The following is an 18,296-nucleotide window of genomic DNA, read 5'->3' as shown; positions in this document are numbered from 1 at the left end:
CTGCTAACTTCCCAGCCCAGGGAGATCTGGCTTTTGCCTCGACCACGCTCCACTGAGACCATTCTCTTCAGGTCCTTCCAAGAGACACAGCCTGGTCTTCATCTTCCTTCAACTCTCAGCACCTATTAAATATGTGGACAACCTCTCCCACTTGAAGCATTCTCATCTCTTGTCCTCTGGGATACCACACTCTACTTATCTTCCTCTTACCTCTTGTATTAATCTGCTAGGGCTGCCATGACAAGCACCGCAGACTGGATGGCTTAAACAACAGAAATTTATTTTCTCACAGTTCTAGAAGCTAGAAGTCCGAGATCAAAGTGCCAGCAGGGTTGTTTTCTTCTGAGGTTTCTCTCCTTGGCTTGCAGGTGGCTGTCTTCATGTTCACATGGTGTTCTCCCTCTATGCCTGTCTATGTCCAAATTTCCCCTTCTTATAAGGACACCAGTCATATTGGTAGGGTTAGGGCCCATCCTAATTGATCTCATTTTAACTTAATTACCTCTTTAAAGATCGTACCTCCAAATAGAGTCACATTCCGAGATACTGGGGGTTGGGACTTCAACATACCGGGGGGACATAATTCAGCCCACAGCACCTTTCTTGTAGCTGAGCGTCTTAGCAGGCCTCACAGATGGGGACTCCTTGAGGTTCCAAACCAGTCATCCTCTTCTCCCCGCCACGTACTCCCCCTGAGTCACAGAGGTAGTTGCCTCTGTTCCTTTAGCTCCAGGTACTCTCAATAAATGGGTAACATGCCAATCTACACATCCAGTCCCACCCTGCCTCCTGAACTCCAGAAAAGCACACTCAATTGTCTCCTGACATCTTGACTTGGTTATCTCATAGGAACCTCTAATAACTTGCAGAACAGAATGTACCATCTTCTCTGCAGATCTGTTCTTCCTTCTCTGTTCCTAAGCTCTGAGAAATGGCACCACCATCTATGTCCTCAGCTGCCCAATCCAAGAACCTGGGGCCTCCTTTGACTTTTCTCTGCCATCCTTTCCACAATCGATCAGCAAGAGCTAAGCAGTTCTGAATCTCTTCACTTCTCTCCATCCCCATCCCACCACCTGGTCCAGGCCCCATCTTCCCTCACCTTGACTGCCACAATGGCCTCTTCCCCGGTCTCCCCAGCAGTCTTGCCTTTTCCCACCACACTCCACTCCGTTGACAGATGAATCTACTTCTCCACTTAAAGCCTCCAGTGGCTCCCAGCCTCCTTGGCGCTGCAGCCCCTGGCTCACTTATGTCTCCAGTGTCTTCCTGCAGCTCACTTCTGGAGAGCGAGGGCCCTGCTGTACTGTCCCTCCCTCTGCCATGCTCACATGTGAAGAGAAGGAGAACCAGCTCAGGTGGCTGGGGACTGATGGCAGCCCCCTTCCCTCATTTACCCGCTGGATTTGCATGGGGTCTTTAACGGGGACATCTGGTATCTCTGTATGTCTGCCCATTTGTACACCTTCTCTTTCCCCATTTTGTTCTCTCCTTCCTTCTCTCTACCCTTCTGAAAGGCCCACGGGACTAGGGTGAGGTAGGTCTCCAGATTCTTGCTCTGGCTGAGGAAGTGTCCTTGTCGGAAAGGGGCCAAGCTCCGACCTGGACAAGCTGCCGGCACCTACCTCGGAATGGGACATGGAGAACAAACACTTCTGGGCCACTGCCTGAGAGAGACACCTGGTACTGCAGGGAAGCATGTGGGGGTTAGGCCTTTCAGGGAATGGCTGAGACTTTCCTGTTTGGGGGCCTAACCAATGGCAGTGGAATGGGTGAGATAGCAGGGGCAGCAGCAGTTCTGGAGGACAGGGGAAGCCGGCTCCCCAGGGCCTTGGGAAAGGGTCACTCATCACTGCCCTCATCCGCTAGCATTCTGACTCTCCTTCTAACCATGGCCTGGGTGGGAGGAGGGAGGCCCTAGGGGCCAGTGGATGGGGATGGGGCCAGGGGAAGCCACATTCCTGGAGTGTTAATGATCTCCGGGCTAGGCAGAAGCTGAGCCCCCAAACTAGCTAAAAACAACAAACAGCTCCCAGGAGGGATTTGTGTCTTTTCTGAGAGTCAAGGATTTCCATCCGGATGGGGGCTGTGGCCAGTGAGGCTCTTAGCAAAGAAATTCCCCTGAGACCAGAAGCCCCCTGACCTAAAAGTATCACTTTGAGAACAGACCCCTCCCCCATCCCTTTCCCTCCTCCCACCCTCCTAGGGAGGTCCAGCGCCCAGGTAAAGGGAGGCAGCAGCCCCCCGACACCTGGGAGGTGTGGGAGAAGCGTCTGGGTTCGTTCCTTACCTGGTCTCTTCCATCCTTACACCAGTCCAGAGAGTGATGCTGTTCTTTACGTTTTATAGCTAAGGACACCAAGGCTCTGCTGGAGATGTTCCATAAACATCTGACTGAATGAATGGGTGAATAAAGGAGGCGACTGGCTAGAAGTCACAGTCGGGCTGGGGCCAAACTGGGGCTGGAACCCGGGTCTGCCCTACCCCAGCCATGAACCCCACCTCCGCTACATTATCCTCCTGGCAGAGGAGGCCATCAGCTTCTCCCTGCAGGCTTGGAAGATGCTTGGAGGTCCCAGAGAAGAAGCCAGGTCTCACTCCCTCAGGAACTCTGGGAGCTGCCTGGAGTTGGAGGAGGCAAAGCTGTCAGGAGGTGGCTGAGGCCTGGCCCTGAGGGACTGTGGAGGAGTCAGGAAGGGGCAGAGTTCCCAGGGATGGTGCCACGCACCACTGCCAATATCAGGTACCTTTCCACCGGGCTCAAACCTCTTCTCCCTGTGAAGTCCCTCCGGGCCCCCAGGCAGTCCAGAATGCCCCTCCCATGCCTCCCCCCAGTCCCCTGGATATCAGTAGCCAAGAATCTACCAAAATCCCTCTTCTACTCAGTTCCTTGCAGTGGGGCCCTTAGTGAGCCCTTCCCTCAGCCACCACTCTGTAAAGGGTCTTTCTGCTGAGTTCCAGCTCACCTGCTCTGTCCCGCTTCCTGCCCTCACATGCCCCACCGTCCTTTTGTCTCTTTCCCTTTGGGCCTCCTAGCAGGCTTGACCCCTCCTGGAGCCTGGGTCTGCACCTTCCTCAGGGCCCTTCTCACAAAATCCTCAGTCAGCACTTGGCTTGTTCCCACTGTTTCCCAACCCCTACCTCTCCCACCCACAATTCACAAAGCCAAGCCCTGATGCTTTAAATCCATCATTTATTGCCCACAGCTCATTAGTATTACATAAATCACAGAGATTGAGAAATTTTCTGAGAAGGTTAAAAAGACACTGCAAAGTCCCCTGGGAGTGGCCAAGGCGTGTGTGCTGGTGTCTCACTCACACTGGCCCAGGGCTAGAAAACCACCTTGCTTCTGTCCACTGCCCCTGTCCTCTCAGGACGTCACCCTGCTCCCAGGCTAGAGGCCCAGGACAGGAGACCAGCTGGCTCACAGTCTGGAACTGGAAAAGGGGTCTGTTGGTTATCTTGACATCTTGGGCTTTTAGTTCCTGTGCTCTAAGATCACTCTCTGGAATAGGAGAAGGGCATCCCCAAGCCTGAGGGAATGTTTGAAGTGACCAGAGGAGGGTACACAGGGCTAGAGAGAGAGCCAGCTGCAGGTGTGCCCTGTCTTCTGGCACAGCTGGGCCAGGCCCAGACCTCAGTGGATCCTGGCTCAGCCTTCCCACCACCCCTAGTTATGAACCAATCTGCCCACGAGGCCTCCCTTCCTCTGTCCTCAGCAGAGTAGAGGATGGATGTTGGCCAAAAGCTTCCCCTCATGGTATTTTTTGCAGCCAGGCCAGGACTTAGCAGCATGGCCGCCTGAACCTCTGTCACAATTACCCTGAGCTACAAGGATTCTTTGCCACCCACCCCTCCCACTCCCCAGGAGAAACCCCCTTAGCTCATGTGAAATTGCATTGGGAGCATGACCAGAAAGCATCTAGGAGACAAAGTAAGTAGGTTATGAGATGTCGAGGCCACAGGGCTCCCAAGGCTTGGGCAGGGGTGGGGCTGGGCAGGGGCAACCAGCACAGAGGCAGAGTTGGAAAGACCCCATCTCTGCCAGGCCCCTGGACGGGGTGGGAGTAGAGCTGGGGTGAGCAGTTTTGGTCCCAAGGTATAAAGTGCAAGACCCTATGAGAGGTGGGGCAAGGTGAGTTTGAAGTGAGCTTTTCAAAAGAGGACCCAGACATGCCCAGCCCCCAGTCACTGGCACATTCACATTATGGCAGGATTAGCTAAAAACGACCTGCCCCTCCAACACTGTGGTACCCCCTCTGCTCTTGTGTCCTCTGTGCCTGTCTCTGCCGTCTCCTTTTCCTGATGGGCAGTGGGTGGGCTGCTCCTTAGGAGAGTGGGGAGCCCTTGGGGAAGCATCCTGCAGAGCTAGCTGGGGGGCACCACGGCCTGCCTGGGTGGTGAGGGCAGCAGGGGCTTCTGAGGAGTGCATGGTATCAATGCACCTCACAACTACCCTGCCCTAAAGATGGCAAGAGCCACCCATGGCCACGCCCTTGCCATCCTGCAATAGCCTTTTCCTGCAAGTGCATGTGTTCATCTCCAGCCAGGTCTCTCCCCAGATGAAGTCGCCAGGGAAGCTGAGGCCCTTTGGCTGCATATCAAGGGCTCCATTCAAGTTGGGGTCAGGTGAGGGATGCATGGAGGCCCAGGCTTCCGCTTTGTTTGGGCCTTTCAGATGGGGGTCAGGGGGCTTACCTTGTTCACCCCCACCTCAGGCCCTGCTTCCTCTGCAAAGCTCCTGTAGCACTCTCCCCTCTCCTGGCCTGCAAATGAGAGCCAGTGGCAACGGGCCTCGGAGGCCCATGCAGGGTGAGAGGCAGCGGCACGAGCATGTGGGCCTACACTCAGGCCCAGGCATGCACGCTGCCTCTTCCCTCAGACCTGTAAAGTGTTTGGCAAAGGTCAAGTGCTCCAGGAATGTGTGTTCACATACAGAAGGGCGAGGTCCAGGTTCTGAGGCCAACAGCTGGCCATTTCCAAGGGAGCCTGCCCCATTCCCAGTCCAGTGTCCACGCTGGGGACATGCCTGGGATGCCCAGCATCTGAGCAGGACAGGCAAAGACAAAGTCTAGCTGGAAGAGCAGGTGGGGAACCCCTCAATCCAGTCCTCTGGTTCCGGACAGGGAGTGGAGACTCAGTGAAGGTGGTGGACACGTCCAAGGTCACACAGCCCATCAGTGCCAGAGCTGGGGCCTGCTGTTCCTGGGTTGATGCTCTCAGGTAGATGCCTAGAGATCTGGGCTTTGCACTCTCAGGCACGAGACCCTCCTGCTCAGGAAATGGTGGGCTGGGGCAGGTGGCCCGGTGGCTGGAAAGGACAGCAGTCGGCCTGGCTCCAGCCCTACCCTCAGTCCCAACGCCCAGCTTCCAGCCTGTGCCTGGAAGGAAGATCTTCCCGCAGAGGGCAGAGGGCAGGCCACGGTTCCCGCCAAGCATAATTCTTTCTTAGGACTTCCTGCCTGGAGCTGGGGTCATCTCCAGGTCTCAAATGGATCAGGGCTCCGTGGAGGGTGACACCAGCCTCAGTGTGTCACTGGGCTTCATGCAGAGGAACTGGTTCTGTAGGTGTGGCATGAAGGCTGGTCACACTCAGAGCCAGCTGCCCAAGGAATCTTCTAGAGGCCTCCAGTGCCCCTTGACTTCCTGGGCCACCTCCTGAGGACCTCAGTCACAGCTGGTTCATCCTGTGAAGTGTAGACTGGCTCCCCTCCCCTCCCTAGTCCAGCCCAGCACAGCCCAGCACAGCCCAGGGAGCTATCGGGCCTGGCCACAGTAATATCTTAAATCTACCAGCCAGGCCACCAAGGCCACCAGGCCCACTCCGCCCACCACCTGTTGCATCCGGGCAGCTCCAACCAAGGCTTGATTCTGATAAAAAAGAAAAAGAAAAAAGAAACCAAAGTATAAAAGGATCCTAATCCTACCCCGTGGGCACTCTACAATTTTTCAGCTTCACACATAATTGTGCTAAGTAGAGTTCTGACAACCCCACATAAGGCCCAGAAATGCACTTGATTATTTTTCGTAGTAAATGTGTCAGAATTCCTGTCCCTTATGTTAAAGTGTGAATAGATTAGTCTCCCTACCACTGTGCGGGGAGGGCTCCCGCAGGTAGCCCAGGACTGGGGGGTCAGCTGGCCTCTCCCTGCAGGTGCAGCCCACGGGACTCCTTCTCTGCCCCCAACTCCCGGCCTGGACAACGCTCCGTCCCCCAGGCCGGCCGGCCACCGCTCACAGCCCCTTGTTGTACACCACTGTCCGGCTGCTCGTGGCCCGGGCAATCTCAGGCTCTAACTGGGTCGTTTCGATCTGAGAAGAGAGTGAGAACAGAGAGAGGAAAGGTGAGGGGGATGGGAGGGAAGGGGTGAGTGGGGAGCTGGGAGTAGCAGTTTGGACCACCTGGTGCCCACACTTCTCCCCTCTGCCCCCGGCACCCCAGCCAGGGCCCACGTGTGCTGCCTAATGATACATCTTCCTTCTTTACTGCTCTTCGGCCCAGGGGCTCACGATACCCCTTCCAGCCCAGGTCATGCCTCTTACTCTGCCAGCACATCCATGTTGGGGAACGTCCTACCCTCTGAGCTCTCTGTCTCCCTCATCTCCAAGGACCTTGTCCCCAGTGCTGCATAGACCACTCCCAGGACACACCCTGGGCCTGGTCAGCCCCAGGGCTGCTCCATCCAGACTCCTTAAATCCAAACCCCACCCTCTTGGACCCCACCATCCCCTGTCCTTCCAGCACCCCACTCACTCTCCCTATCCATTTTCGGACCACCAAGACCCCAGCCCCAGACTCCCTACGGCTCAGTCTTCACAACCTCCCCCTCCAACCTGGACGCAAAGGGCCAACCACTTCAGCCTCTCCGAGCTGCAAGGCCCTTCTGGCCTGACTGGCAGAAGCCCTGCTTTGGAGGAACCCAATTATGCATCTCCCTTCTCTCCACTTAAACCTGACCACCTAGCAGAGACCACTCAACATTCACTGCCCCTGACTTTGGCTGGACCCTCACAGCAGCCAGACAGTCCCCAGCCCTGGGCCACATGGCCGGTCAACTCCCTCTCCCATTCTCCGCAGAGGCCACCTTAAACCTCCTCTGCTGTCCTCAGCCATCCCCACCCTCAGCTCCGCACTCATCTTCCTAATTCGGAGTGAAAACAGAAGGTATCAGAAGACACCCCTCAGCTTCTCGTCAAACCCACGACCTACCTGTGTCCACACTCTGCTCTGGACCTGCCCTCCAGCTGCCCCGCTGCGGCTATCCCTCCCTCCCAAGACCCCACTCTGGAGACCACCGCTGGACTGCCCTCCCTCCTTCCCACCTTTTCAGCCCACTGCCTCCTGCTCATCAGCAGAGAACCTCCCATCCCATAAAACCTCCCCTTAACCCTCTGTTATGCTCCAGCTACCACCGGGTCTCTCTCCCCTCCAATGGCCACATTTTTTCAAGGCGTCTTCCACACTGGCCAGCACCATCTCCTCACCTCCCACTGACTCTCCAACCCACAGCAAATCTGGCCTCTGCTCCTACCACGCTCCACAACAATCTTCCTCTCCAAGGTTACTGCCAGCTCCCTTTGTGTGACACCCACTGGACACTTCTCAGGGTCTCAGGGTTCCTCTTCCCTGCACATAGCCCCACAGGTACTTAAACTCAACCCATCCAGAGCAGAACAGAATTCCTCATCTCCTCCCCCCCCCCGCTCCGCCCCCTGCTAACCACACCGCCACCCAATGGTGCTCTGGCCAGAGACCCTGGGGCCTCCTGACCTCCACTCTCCTTCCCTCCCCTCAGGTGTCACCCACTCCAGTCCCTCCCCCATCACAGCCATCGGGAGCCTTCTCAGCTGCAAGTCTGGCCATGCCTCTCTTTGTTATGAAATGGCTCATTGGCCCCACTGCCCTCAGGGACCCAGTGGGATCCCTGGATCCCTCAAGATCCAGCCCCATCCTCCCCCTCACCACCCAGTCCCTTGGACTGGAGACACGGCACACCCGCTTATCACCGTGCCTCAGGTACACTGGGTTATTCCCACCCCGAGTCTTCGCCTGAGCTGCCCTCTGCCACTTCCTCTCCTCCCCAACCCCAGTTCCCTCAGCTTTAGACGTCTTCCCTCATCCAGGCTGGGTACGGCCACCTCTCCAGCCCCACCCTCCCCTGCACTTTGTATAGCCGTCGTAGCATGTGGTTCAAGGCTGCCCGATCACTCATCTCCCGCTTCTCCACGTTAGATCACGAGCTCTATGAGGCAGCGAGGGTGTGATCTTGTTCATCCTGCATCCTCAAGGCCCAGTGCCGGGAGACAGTAGGTGTTCATAAGTGTTGAATCAGTGAGCGGAAAGAAGAGAGGCAGAGGGTACTGGGAGGTTGGGGTCCCCCTGGAGGCTCCACAGCCGCCCAGATGTTGATCTGCAGCTCCAGGGACTGATCTGGTGGGGACACCTGAGCCCTCAAACCTGAGGGAGCCGGGAGGGAGGCGCTCCCTCTGTGGGGGGCCCCAGCCTGACACCTGCCCTGGACCGAGTCAAGGGAGCACCGGGCCTTTGAAACTCAGCTCGCTGAGCTTGGTCCCAGGTACCTGCTATACATCAAGACGTGGCAACTCTGGGTAGTAGGCCGGAGGTGCCATAGACTGGACGGGTTTTTAGAGAACTCGGTCATGTCCGAGACCAGACAAGAGGGGATTCAGTGTGGGCTACAGCCGGTGGGCCCGGTGAAGTTCCTGGAGAAGGGGGACCCTCTTCCTGTAGTCCCTGGCACCCCAATACCCAGGCCACTTGAGAGGGCCAAAGAGACAAGAGCGAGGCTCAGGGACCAGGCCTCTTCCCCACCCCCTCTCCTCAAACCACCTCCTCCCTCCACACCCCTGCCGGCCTCCGAGTCCCCTCCACCCCACCAGCTCTCCTCGTCCCCATGCTGCCACTGACACAATGCACAGCGCCCACGCTTAAAAATCTAAATGCTTTTGAAAATGTTTAACCTAGTTAGACAAATTAGCAAAAATTTGTGCAAAACAATTTAGGTATTTAAAATATTCAATGTTTTTAAAAAACTGGAAAACTGTTCTTAGCTTTCAGCTGCAAAAACCAACAAAATATAACATCCCAGCAATCTTACCATGAGGTGTAACATAACCCTTCGGGAAAGCTGTTAAACAGCTACTGAGGCATCCTGGGAAATAGCACTTCATTTATTCAAATGCACATATGTCAGGCTTTTGCACCATATGTCATTCCAAGCTATTTACAGTAATAATTAAATCTTAATCAACGTTTAACCTCTGTAAAATGTTTGAAGAATCCTAATCACCCTTCAGACTGCACTAATGAAGGAGAAATATATAAACATAAAAGGAAAATGATGCATAGATATCACGCTGGAAAGAACAGTAATTGCAAAATTGTATTTCTTTTAAATATAATCAGTAAATGATGTAAAGTAAGCCAAGGAGTATTTTAAGTTAAGACATCTTGGATGTCAGAGGTGTGAGCAGCTAATTTTGTTCTGCTACCCATAACAGATGTAGCATATTTTATTTTAGTGCCATTATTAGCAACTTCCCATGCCGGCTTTCACTGAAGCACTGAGGCCCGCATTAAAATCGGAGAGGCTGCTCACCACCACAGTGGAGGACCACGGGCCAGGGCCACGGCCTACTCGGCCCGTTCCCTGGAGAGCACTGGCCCTGGTGGAGACCAAGGCGTCCCCCTCCCAGTGGGGCTGTTGCAGACCCAGGCTCCCAACTGTGCTGAGGGCAGCAGGTAGGAGGGAAGCAGGGTGGGGAGACGCAGGCAATGGGAAGGCTGCGGGGGAGGGCAGTGGACGAGGCCCTCCACTCAGGAGCAGGCGTTTAGGGACAGAGCTGGCATCTAAGCCTTTTCCTCTCATTTCAATTCCATCGGCCCTCAAGTCAGCAGATGTTTATAGCTGCCAACTCCATACACCAGGGCTGGGCACACAGAGATGGACCAGAGCAGCCCGTGCCCTTGAGAAGCTTCAAGTCTAGGGAAGGAGTCAGAAAGGCAAGCAGATGGATCCCAGAGAGACAAACCAAGTGCCATGGAAACTGGGAGGGGGTGGGGGTTACCATGCATTGATGAAAGAACAAGGAAGGAAGACTTCTCAGAGGAGGGAGGCCAGAAAGAAACAGAAGGTTTTGATAAGAGAGGGCAGGAAAAGCCTGCTGGGGAAGAGAAAAGCATAAGCTGGCCAGCATGGCATGTTTGGTGTGGGCAATGCTGGGCAGGCTGGGAATGTGGCAGGAAATGGAGGTGGGGCTGGGGCAGGCAGGTCCCCGTAGGCCACGTGAAGGTGTCAGCATTTTACTCGAGGGCAATGGGGAGTCACGGAAGGATCCTGAGCAGGGGTGGTCCAAGATCCCTGTCTTGCTGGTGGTGGTGAGCATGGAGGATGGGCTGGAGAGGTGAGTGAGGGGGCAGCTGAGGGAATCAGAGAGAGGTGGCAAGTCCTGCCCTCTGATGCTGCCCGTGGGGGCTGCCAGGAGGGTGTGCTGGGGATCCTTTCTAAGACGAAATCCACAGGAGTTGATGACCAATTCCATGTGGGGGTGAGAGGGAGGTGTCGAGGATGACTGTGCGTTGGATGATTCCTAATTCTAGCTCAGGAGCCTGGGTGGCTGGTGACGCCATTCTCAGAGGCAGGGGAATATGGGGGGGTGGGTCAGGGTGGGAGGGTGGTAGGCCTGGGTCCCCCAGCTTGAGAAGCCAGTGAGGCAGACAGGTCTTGGGGGAGGAGCTCTGGGCAGGGGCCTGGGCAGAAGAGTGAGCCCTGGATACGTGAGCACAGCCAGAGCCCTGGAGTGGAGGAGTTGCCCAGAAGAGCAGATGGCAGGGGAGGGCGCCAGGCCTGGGGAACAGGCACATTTGAGGGGCGGGTATAGGGAACAAGCCCATGATGGCGGCCTTGGGGGACCGGCCCAAGGGGCGGTGGCAGTGACGGAGGGCACCACAGACAACAGGCAGCATGGCAACCCCAGGCAGACAGAGTTTCCTGCGGCCCCAGTGGGGGCTGAGAGCCTTTGGTCTTTGGTCTTGGCAGAGGGATTTTGGTGGGAGTTGGTGACCCCCTAGAGTCCAGACTTCCTAACCCTCACTCCGCCTCTCACTTCCATCCTGGGCCAATTCAACCGGTCATTCCTTAAGACCTCTCCAGTTCTCTGCCCATAGCTGGGGGTTGAGCCAATGGCTCACCGTCTCGAGGGCTCACGGATGTCGGGACCACTGAGGGTCCTCACCACTGGGCTCAGCGGAGGAAGCTGGGGCAGGGACCCCCATGCTGCCTACCCCATGGAGATCACCCCTCTGAGGTGTGGGGGGCCTGAGTCCCCTCCACAGAAATCACATCCAGGGCTGTGCTGGTACATGAATGAGATTCAAGTACTGAGTGAGGGCAACTAACCAGCTTCAGGGTCCCAGAGTTAGGGACAGGGTGTGTGTTCCCTTGGGGTCCCCCTGCTATTTGAGGTAAGGGAAGAAGCAGAAGCCGGCTCCGTGTTCTGTGTCAGCAGCAGAACAAATGGTGTGGTGGCCACAGCGGCTCAGAGGTGGGCTGTGGACAGAGGGAGGTCCCAAGGCCCAGTGAGAGGAGTGGATGCGGCAAGGAGGGGTCATTATCATCAGCCCAGAAAAGACTAGGGCCCCAGGGTAGTAGGCCAAGGGCAGGGGCTTGACCACAGCTAAGCTCTGAGGGGCCTCCTCTGGGGAGAAGGTGACAAGGAGAAGGAAGGCTGTGCAAGGAGTGGCCACAGGGAGAAGGGGTGACCCAGTCCAGGCAGCCAGTGGGGGGCCGGCAGGAACCTGTGGGTCCCTCCATTCATCTGGTGAACTCCTCCCCAGGCGCCCGACGGTCAGTCAGCAGGGGACCTCGAGGGAAGGCGGGGTCTGGTATGGGGAGCCAGAGCCCTGGCTGAAGTGATCAATCAGCACTGGTTGATGGTACCCTCCAGCCCCAGAAATGGGGGTGCCCAGAAGACGTGGGCCTGTTGGAAACAGCTCGCTTTGCCATGAGATGAGCAGTATTGCCCTGCTAGCACTCCCTGACTCCCAGGCAGAACCTGCACCCTGGCTCCCAGACAGCTTCACCCGGATGCCCTCCCCTCTCAGACCCTAACCCTAACCCTAACCCTATCAGAGCCCCCAACCCCAGCCTCCAGACCCAGCTCAGAGCCTGCTGCCCCTTGTAGCAGATAGCCCCAGATTTCCGGTTGCATCTAAGGTCAGAGGCAGCAAACACAAAGCACGAGCCTCTCCGGAGCACCCCCAGGCCCAGCTGGCCCCAGAGCCCCCTAGAGCAGCCTGAAGGGCTTCCTCTGTGGCGCTGGAAGGGTTAACCCTGAGCTATTTGCCTCTGTCTCCTGGCTCATCCTGGGTGGGGGGCCAGAGTCAGGAATGCATCTGGGATCACCTCTGCCTCTGCAGCCCCAGAGCACACACACACCTGCAGCCAGCAGCCAGCAGATAGTTTACATATTTGAACCTGGAGCTAAGGTGCCGAGACATAAACAGGAAACTGGATCCCCGGCCTGTGCCCCACTTTCAGGGGCTTTTACCTACTACAAAGAAGTTCCTCCTACTTGCCTTTCTTCTGGTGGCTTTTCTGCCTCCTTTTCAAAGGCATTGGGCTGGGGGGTGGGGTGTTCAGCGTGACCCTGTGACATGGCTCAAAGCGGCCTCCTGCTCCTGGCCAGGGGTCTGGGCCTCTGAGGGTCCGCAGGTGGTGGCGACATTGACACAGGTCCAAAGCCCAGGCCGGCACCTGGCTGACCCTGTGTGCCTGAGGCCTCTGCCAGGTCCGGAACCAACTTGCCTACTGGGCGGCCACATACCACCCTCTGTCACCAGGGCTAGGCAGGCCTCGGGTCCTGCTCAGATACACACGTCCAGGCCTGAGTGTTGTCCTGAGTGTCCTTGGAGGACAGGAGCAGCTGAGGCCTGAGCCTAGATCGGTGGGTCAGGCCTCGGGTGCTGGCTCTGGGCTCCCACTGCCTTCCCAGTGAACGTCAGACTCCTTGGCTGGACACTCAAGGTCTTCCGCGACCTTCTCCAGCTTCCTCACCCACTGGCTGCTCTCACGCCCAGTACGTTGCATGAGTAGGCTTTGAGGCCTAATCCTCCAGGAAGCTTCCCCTGATCTTCTCAGACCAAATCCATTGCTGCTTCCTCCGGTGCCCCCGGCCGATTACACCCCCAGAGGCAGGCCAGCTGTGAATACAGGGCCCCCCCCGCCACCCCACCCCAGCGTGAGCCGCTCAGGGTAGCTCAAGTCACCCTGTGCCATGTGCATAGTGGGCCCTCGGTAAAAGTGGAATCAAACCGAACGGCACTCCCCAAGTTCAGGGATCCTCATCTTATACCTCCTATCCCCCCGTGCGATGGCACCCACGGAACGCTCAGACCACCCCCTCCCCCCATTTTGGAGCTTTGCACTGTTCCTGGGTGCCCTCTGGTGGACCAAACTCAGAATCGTTCTCTGTCCTCCACCTTCTCAAGATCTCAGTTTCCCCACATGTGAGGTGGAAAGACTTTTCTACTCCTGGGGCTGGGATGTGGATATTACCAAGAAATGGATGAGAAGGCCCTTTGGAGGCTTAGAAAACCTGCTAAAGGAAGGCAGGACCCCGTGGCTATCCCACCACCAGGCCGGGTCTTGCTCGCCTGTGTCTCCTCATGGCGCACAGGGCCGAGCGCTTGCTGTGGGCCAGGCACGTTCTAAATGCTTCACACGTACTGATGCGTTTAATCCTCTCAGCAGAAGCTTTGCACAGCCAAGCCTCCTCCCTCCCTGTCCTCTATCCAGCTAGGTGTTTTAGAAGGTCCTAGAAAGGACTGGGGAGGGATGGGCTGAGAGGTGGCCCTGCTGAGGCCTGTCACCGGGGCATGTGTGCGCATGTTCGTGCACGTGCTCGTGTGTGGGCCTGCATGCACGCGCAGGTTTGGGGTGGGGGTGTGTGGAACAGGCAACGTGACAGGTGGCGTTGGCGTTCCTGGGCTCCAAGTGGCTTTGCCATTCCCATCCGTCCCTCCTGGGGGGTCCTGTGGGCAAACTCCAAGAAAGCAGCGGGCAGGGAGGCGGCAGATTTCTGATGGCAAAAATAGCCCGCTTCAGAGTTCAATAGGGACTGATTAAAGCAGTAAAGGAGAAAAGCCCCAAACAAGCATCTCCAAGCAAAGTAAGAGAAGGATTTGAGATTGGAGGGGAGGAGGCACGTGCTCTGGGAGATGGTGAATCTCTGTGGACTCAAGAGGGACACACTACCCCCTAGACATTGCTTCTGGCCTCATATCAGCCTTGGAAGAGCGGGAGAAGCAGGAAGCAATGAAGTCAAGGTGAGCCACGCTCTGTATTAGGTGTTAATAAATAGTGCCAGTTCTCAGCCTTAGAGACACCCTATGAGTCAAGGGATGGAGAAAGGACTGTTGTGCTGGGGAGGGAGATGGGATGCAGGAAACGCATGCGACCAGAGTCTACATGTGTGGGGAGAGACAGATCCTAGGGGGGCTCATCACGGAGGACTTCCTGGAGGAGGGACCTCTTCTAGAACAGCTTGAATGTGGACCTGAGCTCATTCCCAACTCTTCCCTGTTCTTGGTTGGGAGTTCAAATGCTTTCTCGGAGAAACGGAGGCAAGCTGGGGGAGACATTTGCTTCTGCTAAGTCACAGCTCCCGGCCAAGCTGGTTCATCAAAACTACTATTTTCTTCAGGGCTGGTGATGGGGAGAGAGATGGTGGAGGTTCTGGTACCCACTGGGGGTACCCACATTCTTTCCCCATACAGGGATGATGTGCCTCTTTGTTTCATAACTATGGAAGCTGGAAGGGGGAGCTGGAAGAGGTAGCGGGGTGAGCCGGGGCATGGCTGAGCTGGACCTTCAGGTACCTCATCTACAGCGTGCGTGTGACCTCTAAGAGCCAACCTCTGGGGCCAGGGTGACTAGTGTGAGGACATAAGGAGGGCCTAGGTTTCTGGTTCTTTGGACCCTCCGGGGCTGAGGTGAGGAGGGGCTGGGCTGAGAGGGAGGGGGTTGGGGGTTCAGCAGGGCTGACAGGGGAGGCTCTGAGCAGCAAGCCCTGGGGGGCTCAGATGCTACCTTTTCTTCCAGTCAAGGTGTCTGGCAGAAGCTGGAGAGGCAGAGGGAGGGTGGGGAGGGGGTCCTCTGCTGAGGTGTCAGGGAAGGCCAAAGGGCAGGGGCCAGCAAACCAACAGCCGACAATAGACAACTGCAGGGCAACCACCCTCGCTGCCAGTGAACCTGACTCCCTGGCTTCACGTGGACCCCGCAAAACTGGTGCCGGGGGGAGATACACACACACACACTCGAGGAGCCCCCAGCCCTATGGCAGCAGCCCGGCCCCACCTTGCCTGTGCCCCAACCTCAGCCCCTGTTGCTGCTGGGAGGACAGAGGAGCTGAATGAGGGTCCAGGGGCTGGAAGGCATGTTCCGAGGAAGGTTCTGCCCATTCAGCATTCAGCACCATCCCTAAGCCACACCTGGCCCGAGAGGGCGGCACAGCCACGCTGCCGGAGAGGCACCCGAGGGTCTGCAGCTGACTTAAGGCCACACAGCCCGCCACCGGCTCTCCCTGCTCTAGTACCAGGGGCCGGTCTCATGGTTTCACTTCCAGAATCCTCATGGGCGGAACCAGGAGAAAGGCTTACATACAACACCTTATCTTATGGCAGGGGAAACTGAGGTCCTTAGGGCGAAGACCAAGTCATACAGAGAGTTGAGGCCGGGGGGTGCCAGCCAGATGGGAGGAGGGCAGACCTGGGGCATGTGTGGCGGCCCCCGGCCTGAGCCCCACCTAGGGACAGGGCGGAGCCGCCTGGGGCCTCCGTACCCACAGCCTCACTCATCCACAGAAAAGCCCCAACTTTTCCTGTGGGCACATTTCAACCTCACCAAATCAGCTAATTATTGACAGTTGGTGAAGAGGAGATTTCACTTTTTCCTCCTGTTAAACTGCTCCTAATTAGTTCCCTGTCACCATGGCTGGCTCGCCCGCCCGCCGCCCGCCGTCGGTAATCCCGCTGCACAGTGTCTCATTAACCTTTTGCTCCTCTCCTGCCGCCTGCCAACAAGATGAAGACAAAAACAGATTGTCGAACAATGGCACCGGCTTGTATGTGCAGCCCAGTTCCCCAGCTTCCCCCCCTCCCAGAGCTCCCGGGGGGAATCGCGAGGGAAAGAGAGGGGAATGGGGTGGGGGAGAGCCCAGAGGAATCGAAGGAGAGAGGCACAAAGAGAGAGAAACAGGCAGGGCCATGGGCAGGGTACTTGGCCAAGGTACTGCTTCTTGAACCTTAACGAGGTTCATTAAATGGGATTGGAAGCGCTCCCAGGTGGGGAACACCGGCTGTCAGAATTGGAAGGACATTCACCATCCCCAGGTCCAGCCTCTTGTGGCAGCCAAGCCCATGGGTCCAGAGACTGGACCTTGGACATCTCCCTCGAGGAAGCTGAGACACCAGCATACGTGTGTGTGTGTGTGTGTGTGCGTGTGTGTGTGTGCGCGCGCGCGCGTGCGCGCATGCATGTATATGTCTGAGGGAGGACAGAGATGACCACGTTGGCCTGGGGCCCAGAGCCCCAATCTCCAGAGAGGGCAGGGCCAGAAAGGTCACCACAAATCAGGCCCCACATGCCACAGGGAGGCCTCTGCAGCCCGCCTGACCCAGCACAGCCCTGGGCAAGCTCCAACACAGCCCTCTCCTTTCCATCATAGCTGCACCATCACCTGACATTCCTCGGTTATTTGGCTTCTGTCTGCACCCCCAGAACAGAGGCTCCCTGAGAGCAGGGGGCTATGACATGGCCCTCCAAGTTACAAGCAAAAGGGGAAATCCCCCCAGTATCTGGGTGCAGATGGGCCTGTCCATGCTGGGCTGAGCTGGCCTTGGCCAATGCCCTACAGCCTTAATCTGAAGGTCACAGTGTCCACCGGGGCAGACCCCACACTCCCGGCAACAGGACCGGGGCTCAGAAGGGAGGCCAGACCTTGCTCCCCTGTCCTCACACCCAAGTTCCTAAGGAGGCTCCCTACCCAAACTGCTGGCCCATAGACCCCCTACCCCCGCCTCCTGCCTCAGCTCTGGGTTAGAGAACAAAGGCACAAACACCTGCTTCAGAAGGTCCCTGTGAACCTGAACATGGATTCCCCATGAAGGACGAGGGCTGGGTGAGGGCACTGGAATGTTCCTACCGATAAATGAGCAAGGAGCCATCTGGGGCTCAGACTTGGGCCTTCTCATTTTATAGCGAGATGGGGGTGGGCTGAGGAGGGTTATGGAATCCTTTTGTGGGTACAGAGCTTATTCCATCATTACCAACTTTGGACCTTGGGCAAGGTCCTTAACCTTGATGTGCCTCAGTTTTCTCATTTGTAAACGTGGAATAATACTGGTACGAACCTCACAGGACTGTCATGTTCTGGGTCCACATTTTACCACCACAGTCAACCAGGCCCTTGTACTTACTGGACCCCAGGACCTCTTGGAGGCCATGCCTTTCTACCCTGGGCTGTGTGATTGCTTCCCCATCACTGCCTTTTCTCCAGGCCCCCACCCCCCCATCTCACAGAACACCAATGAGTGAAATTATCTTTGCTGTTCTCCAATGGCTTCCCATCCCTGAGTTCATTTCTCTGAACAAAGGGAGAAACCTGACTGCCGTTTTGCCTCCTAGACTGCCTCGCCCAGCCACAACCCCCGATTGTTGTCAACTCCTAGTGCCCTGGCAGCAGCTCACTTGCAGGGAGCCCCCTCCTCCTCGAAATGCCCTTGTCCTCAGCGTCCATGAAACTGCTCATCAGGGTTCTTCCCTGCCTGCTCCTGCCCTCTTTTAACAGCTTTTCTTCCTTCTACAGAGACCTCAACCCTTCCAGGACTTCAGTCCCTACCATGCATCAAAGGTTCCCTGTTCCCCAGCCAAAATCTCGCCCCAGAGCCTGAGACACACACATCTAACTGTCTAGGCAACACCCTTTGATAAACAGTAATGCCTTGGACTTGAGGGGCATTAGGAAGATTTAATACAAGGCATGCAGAGTTCCCGGCATACGACCTGGCCTAGTAGATGTTTGGCAAATGGTAGGTATTATTATTATTTGCAATTTTAGTTTTAAAATTAGCACCATTTTAATAGGCAGAAATACTAATTTGAAAAGCACGGACAAAACTCTCTCCCAGGGGGACTTCCCTGGCGGGCCAGTGATTAAGACTTCGCCTTCCATTGCAGGGGGTGCGGGTTCGATCCCTGGTCGGGGAGCCAAGATCC

General features: G+C 56.5%; 1 protein-coding gene across 9 annotated transcripts in view; it reads right to left on the bottom strand.

The window, feature by feature from the left end:
- Positions 1-3,176: 3,176 nt before the first annotated feature.
- Positions 3,177-18,296, bottom strand: part of SFXN5 (sideroflexin 5) — a 118,984-nt gene continuing 103,864 nt past the window's right edge. For 4 of the 9 annotated variants that reach the window (XM_004277072.3, XM_033400486.2, XM_033400491.1 and 1 more), the window contains one exon: positions 3,177-6,312. In XM_004277072.3, coding sequence (XP_004277120.1) covers positions 6,235-6,312 — 78 coding nt within the window. In that variant the 3' untranslated portion in view covers positions 3,177-6,234. Of the gene's footprint in view, positions 6,313-12,944; position 18,296 lie in introns of those variants that run through there. The other 5 variants (XM_033400484.2, XM_033400488.1, XM_049696154.1 and 2 more) reach the window with 3 other exon arrangements.

Source organism: Orcinus orca, chromosome 13 (genome assembly GCF_937001465.1).
Source record: "Orcinus orca chromosome 13, mOrcOrc1.1, whole genome shotgun sequence".
Classification (NCBI taxonomy): Eukaryota; Metazoa; Chordata; class Mammalia; order Artiodactyla; family Delphinidae; genus Orcinus; species Orcinus orca.
Note: the sequence above shows the minus strand (reverse complement) of the source record. Positions and strands in the feature narration are given on the sequence as shown.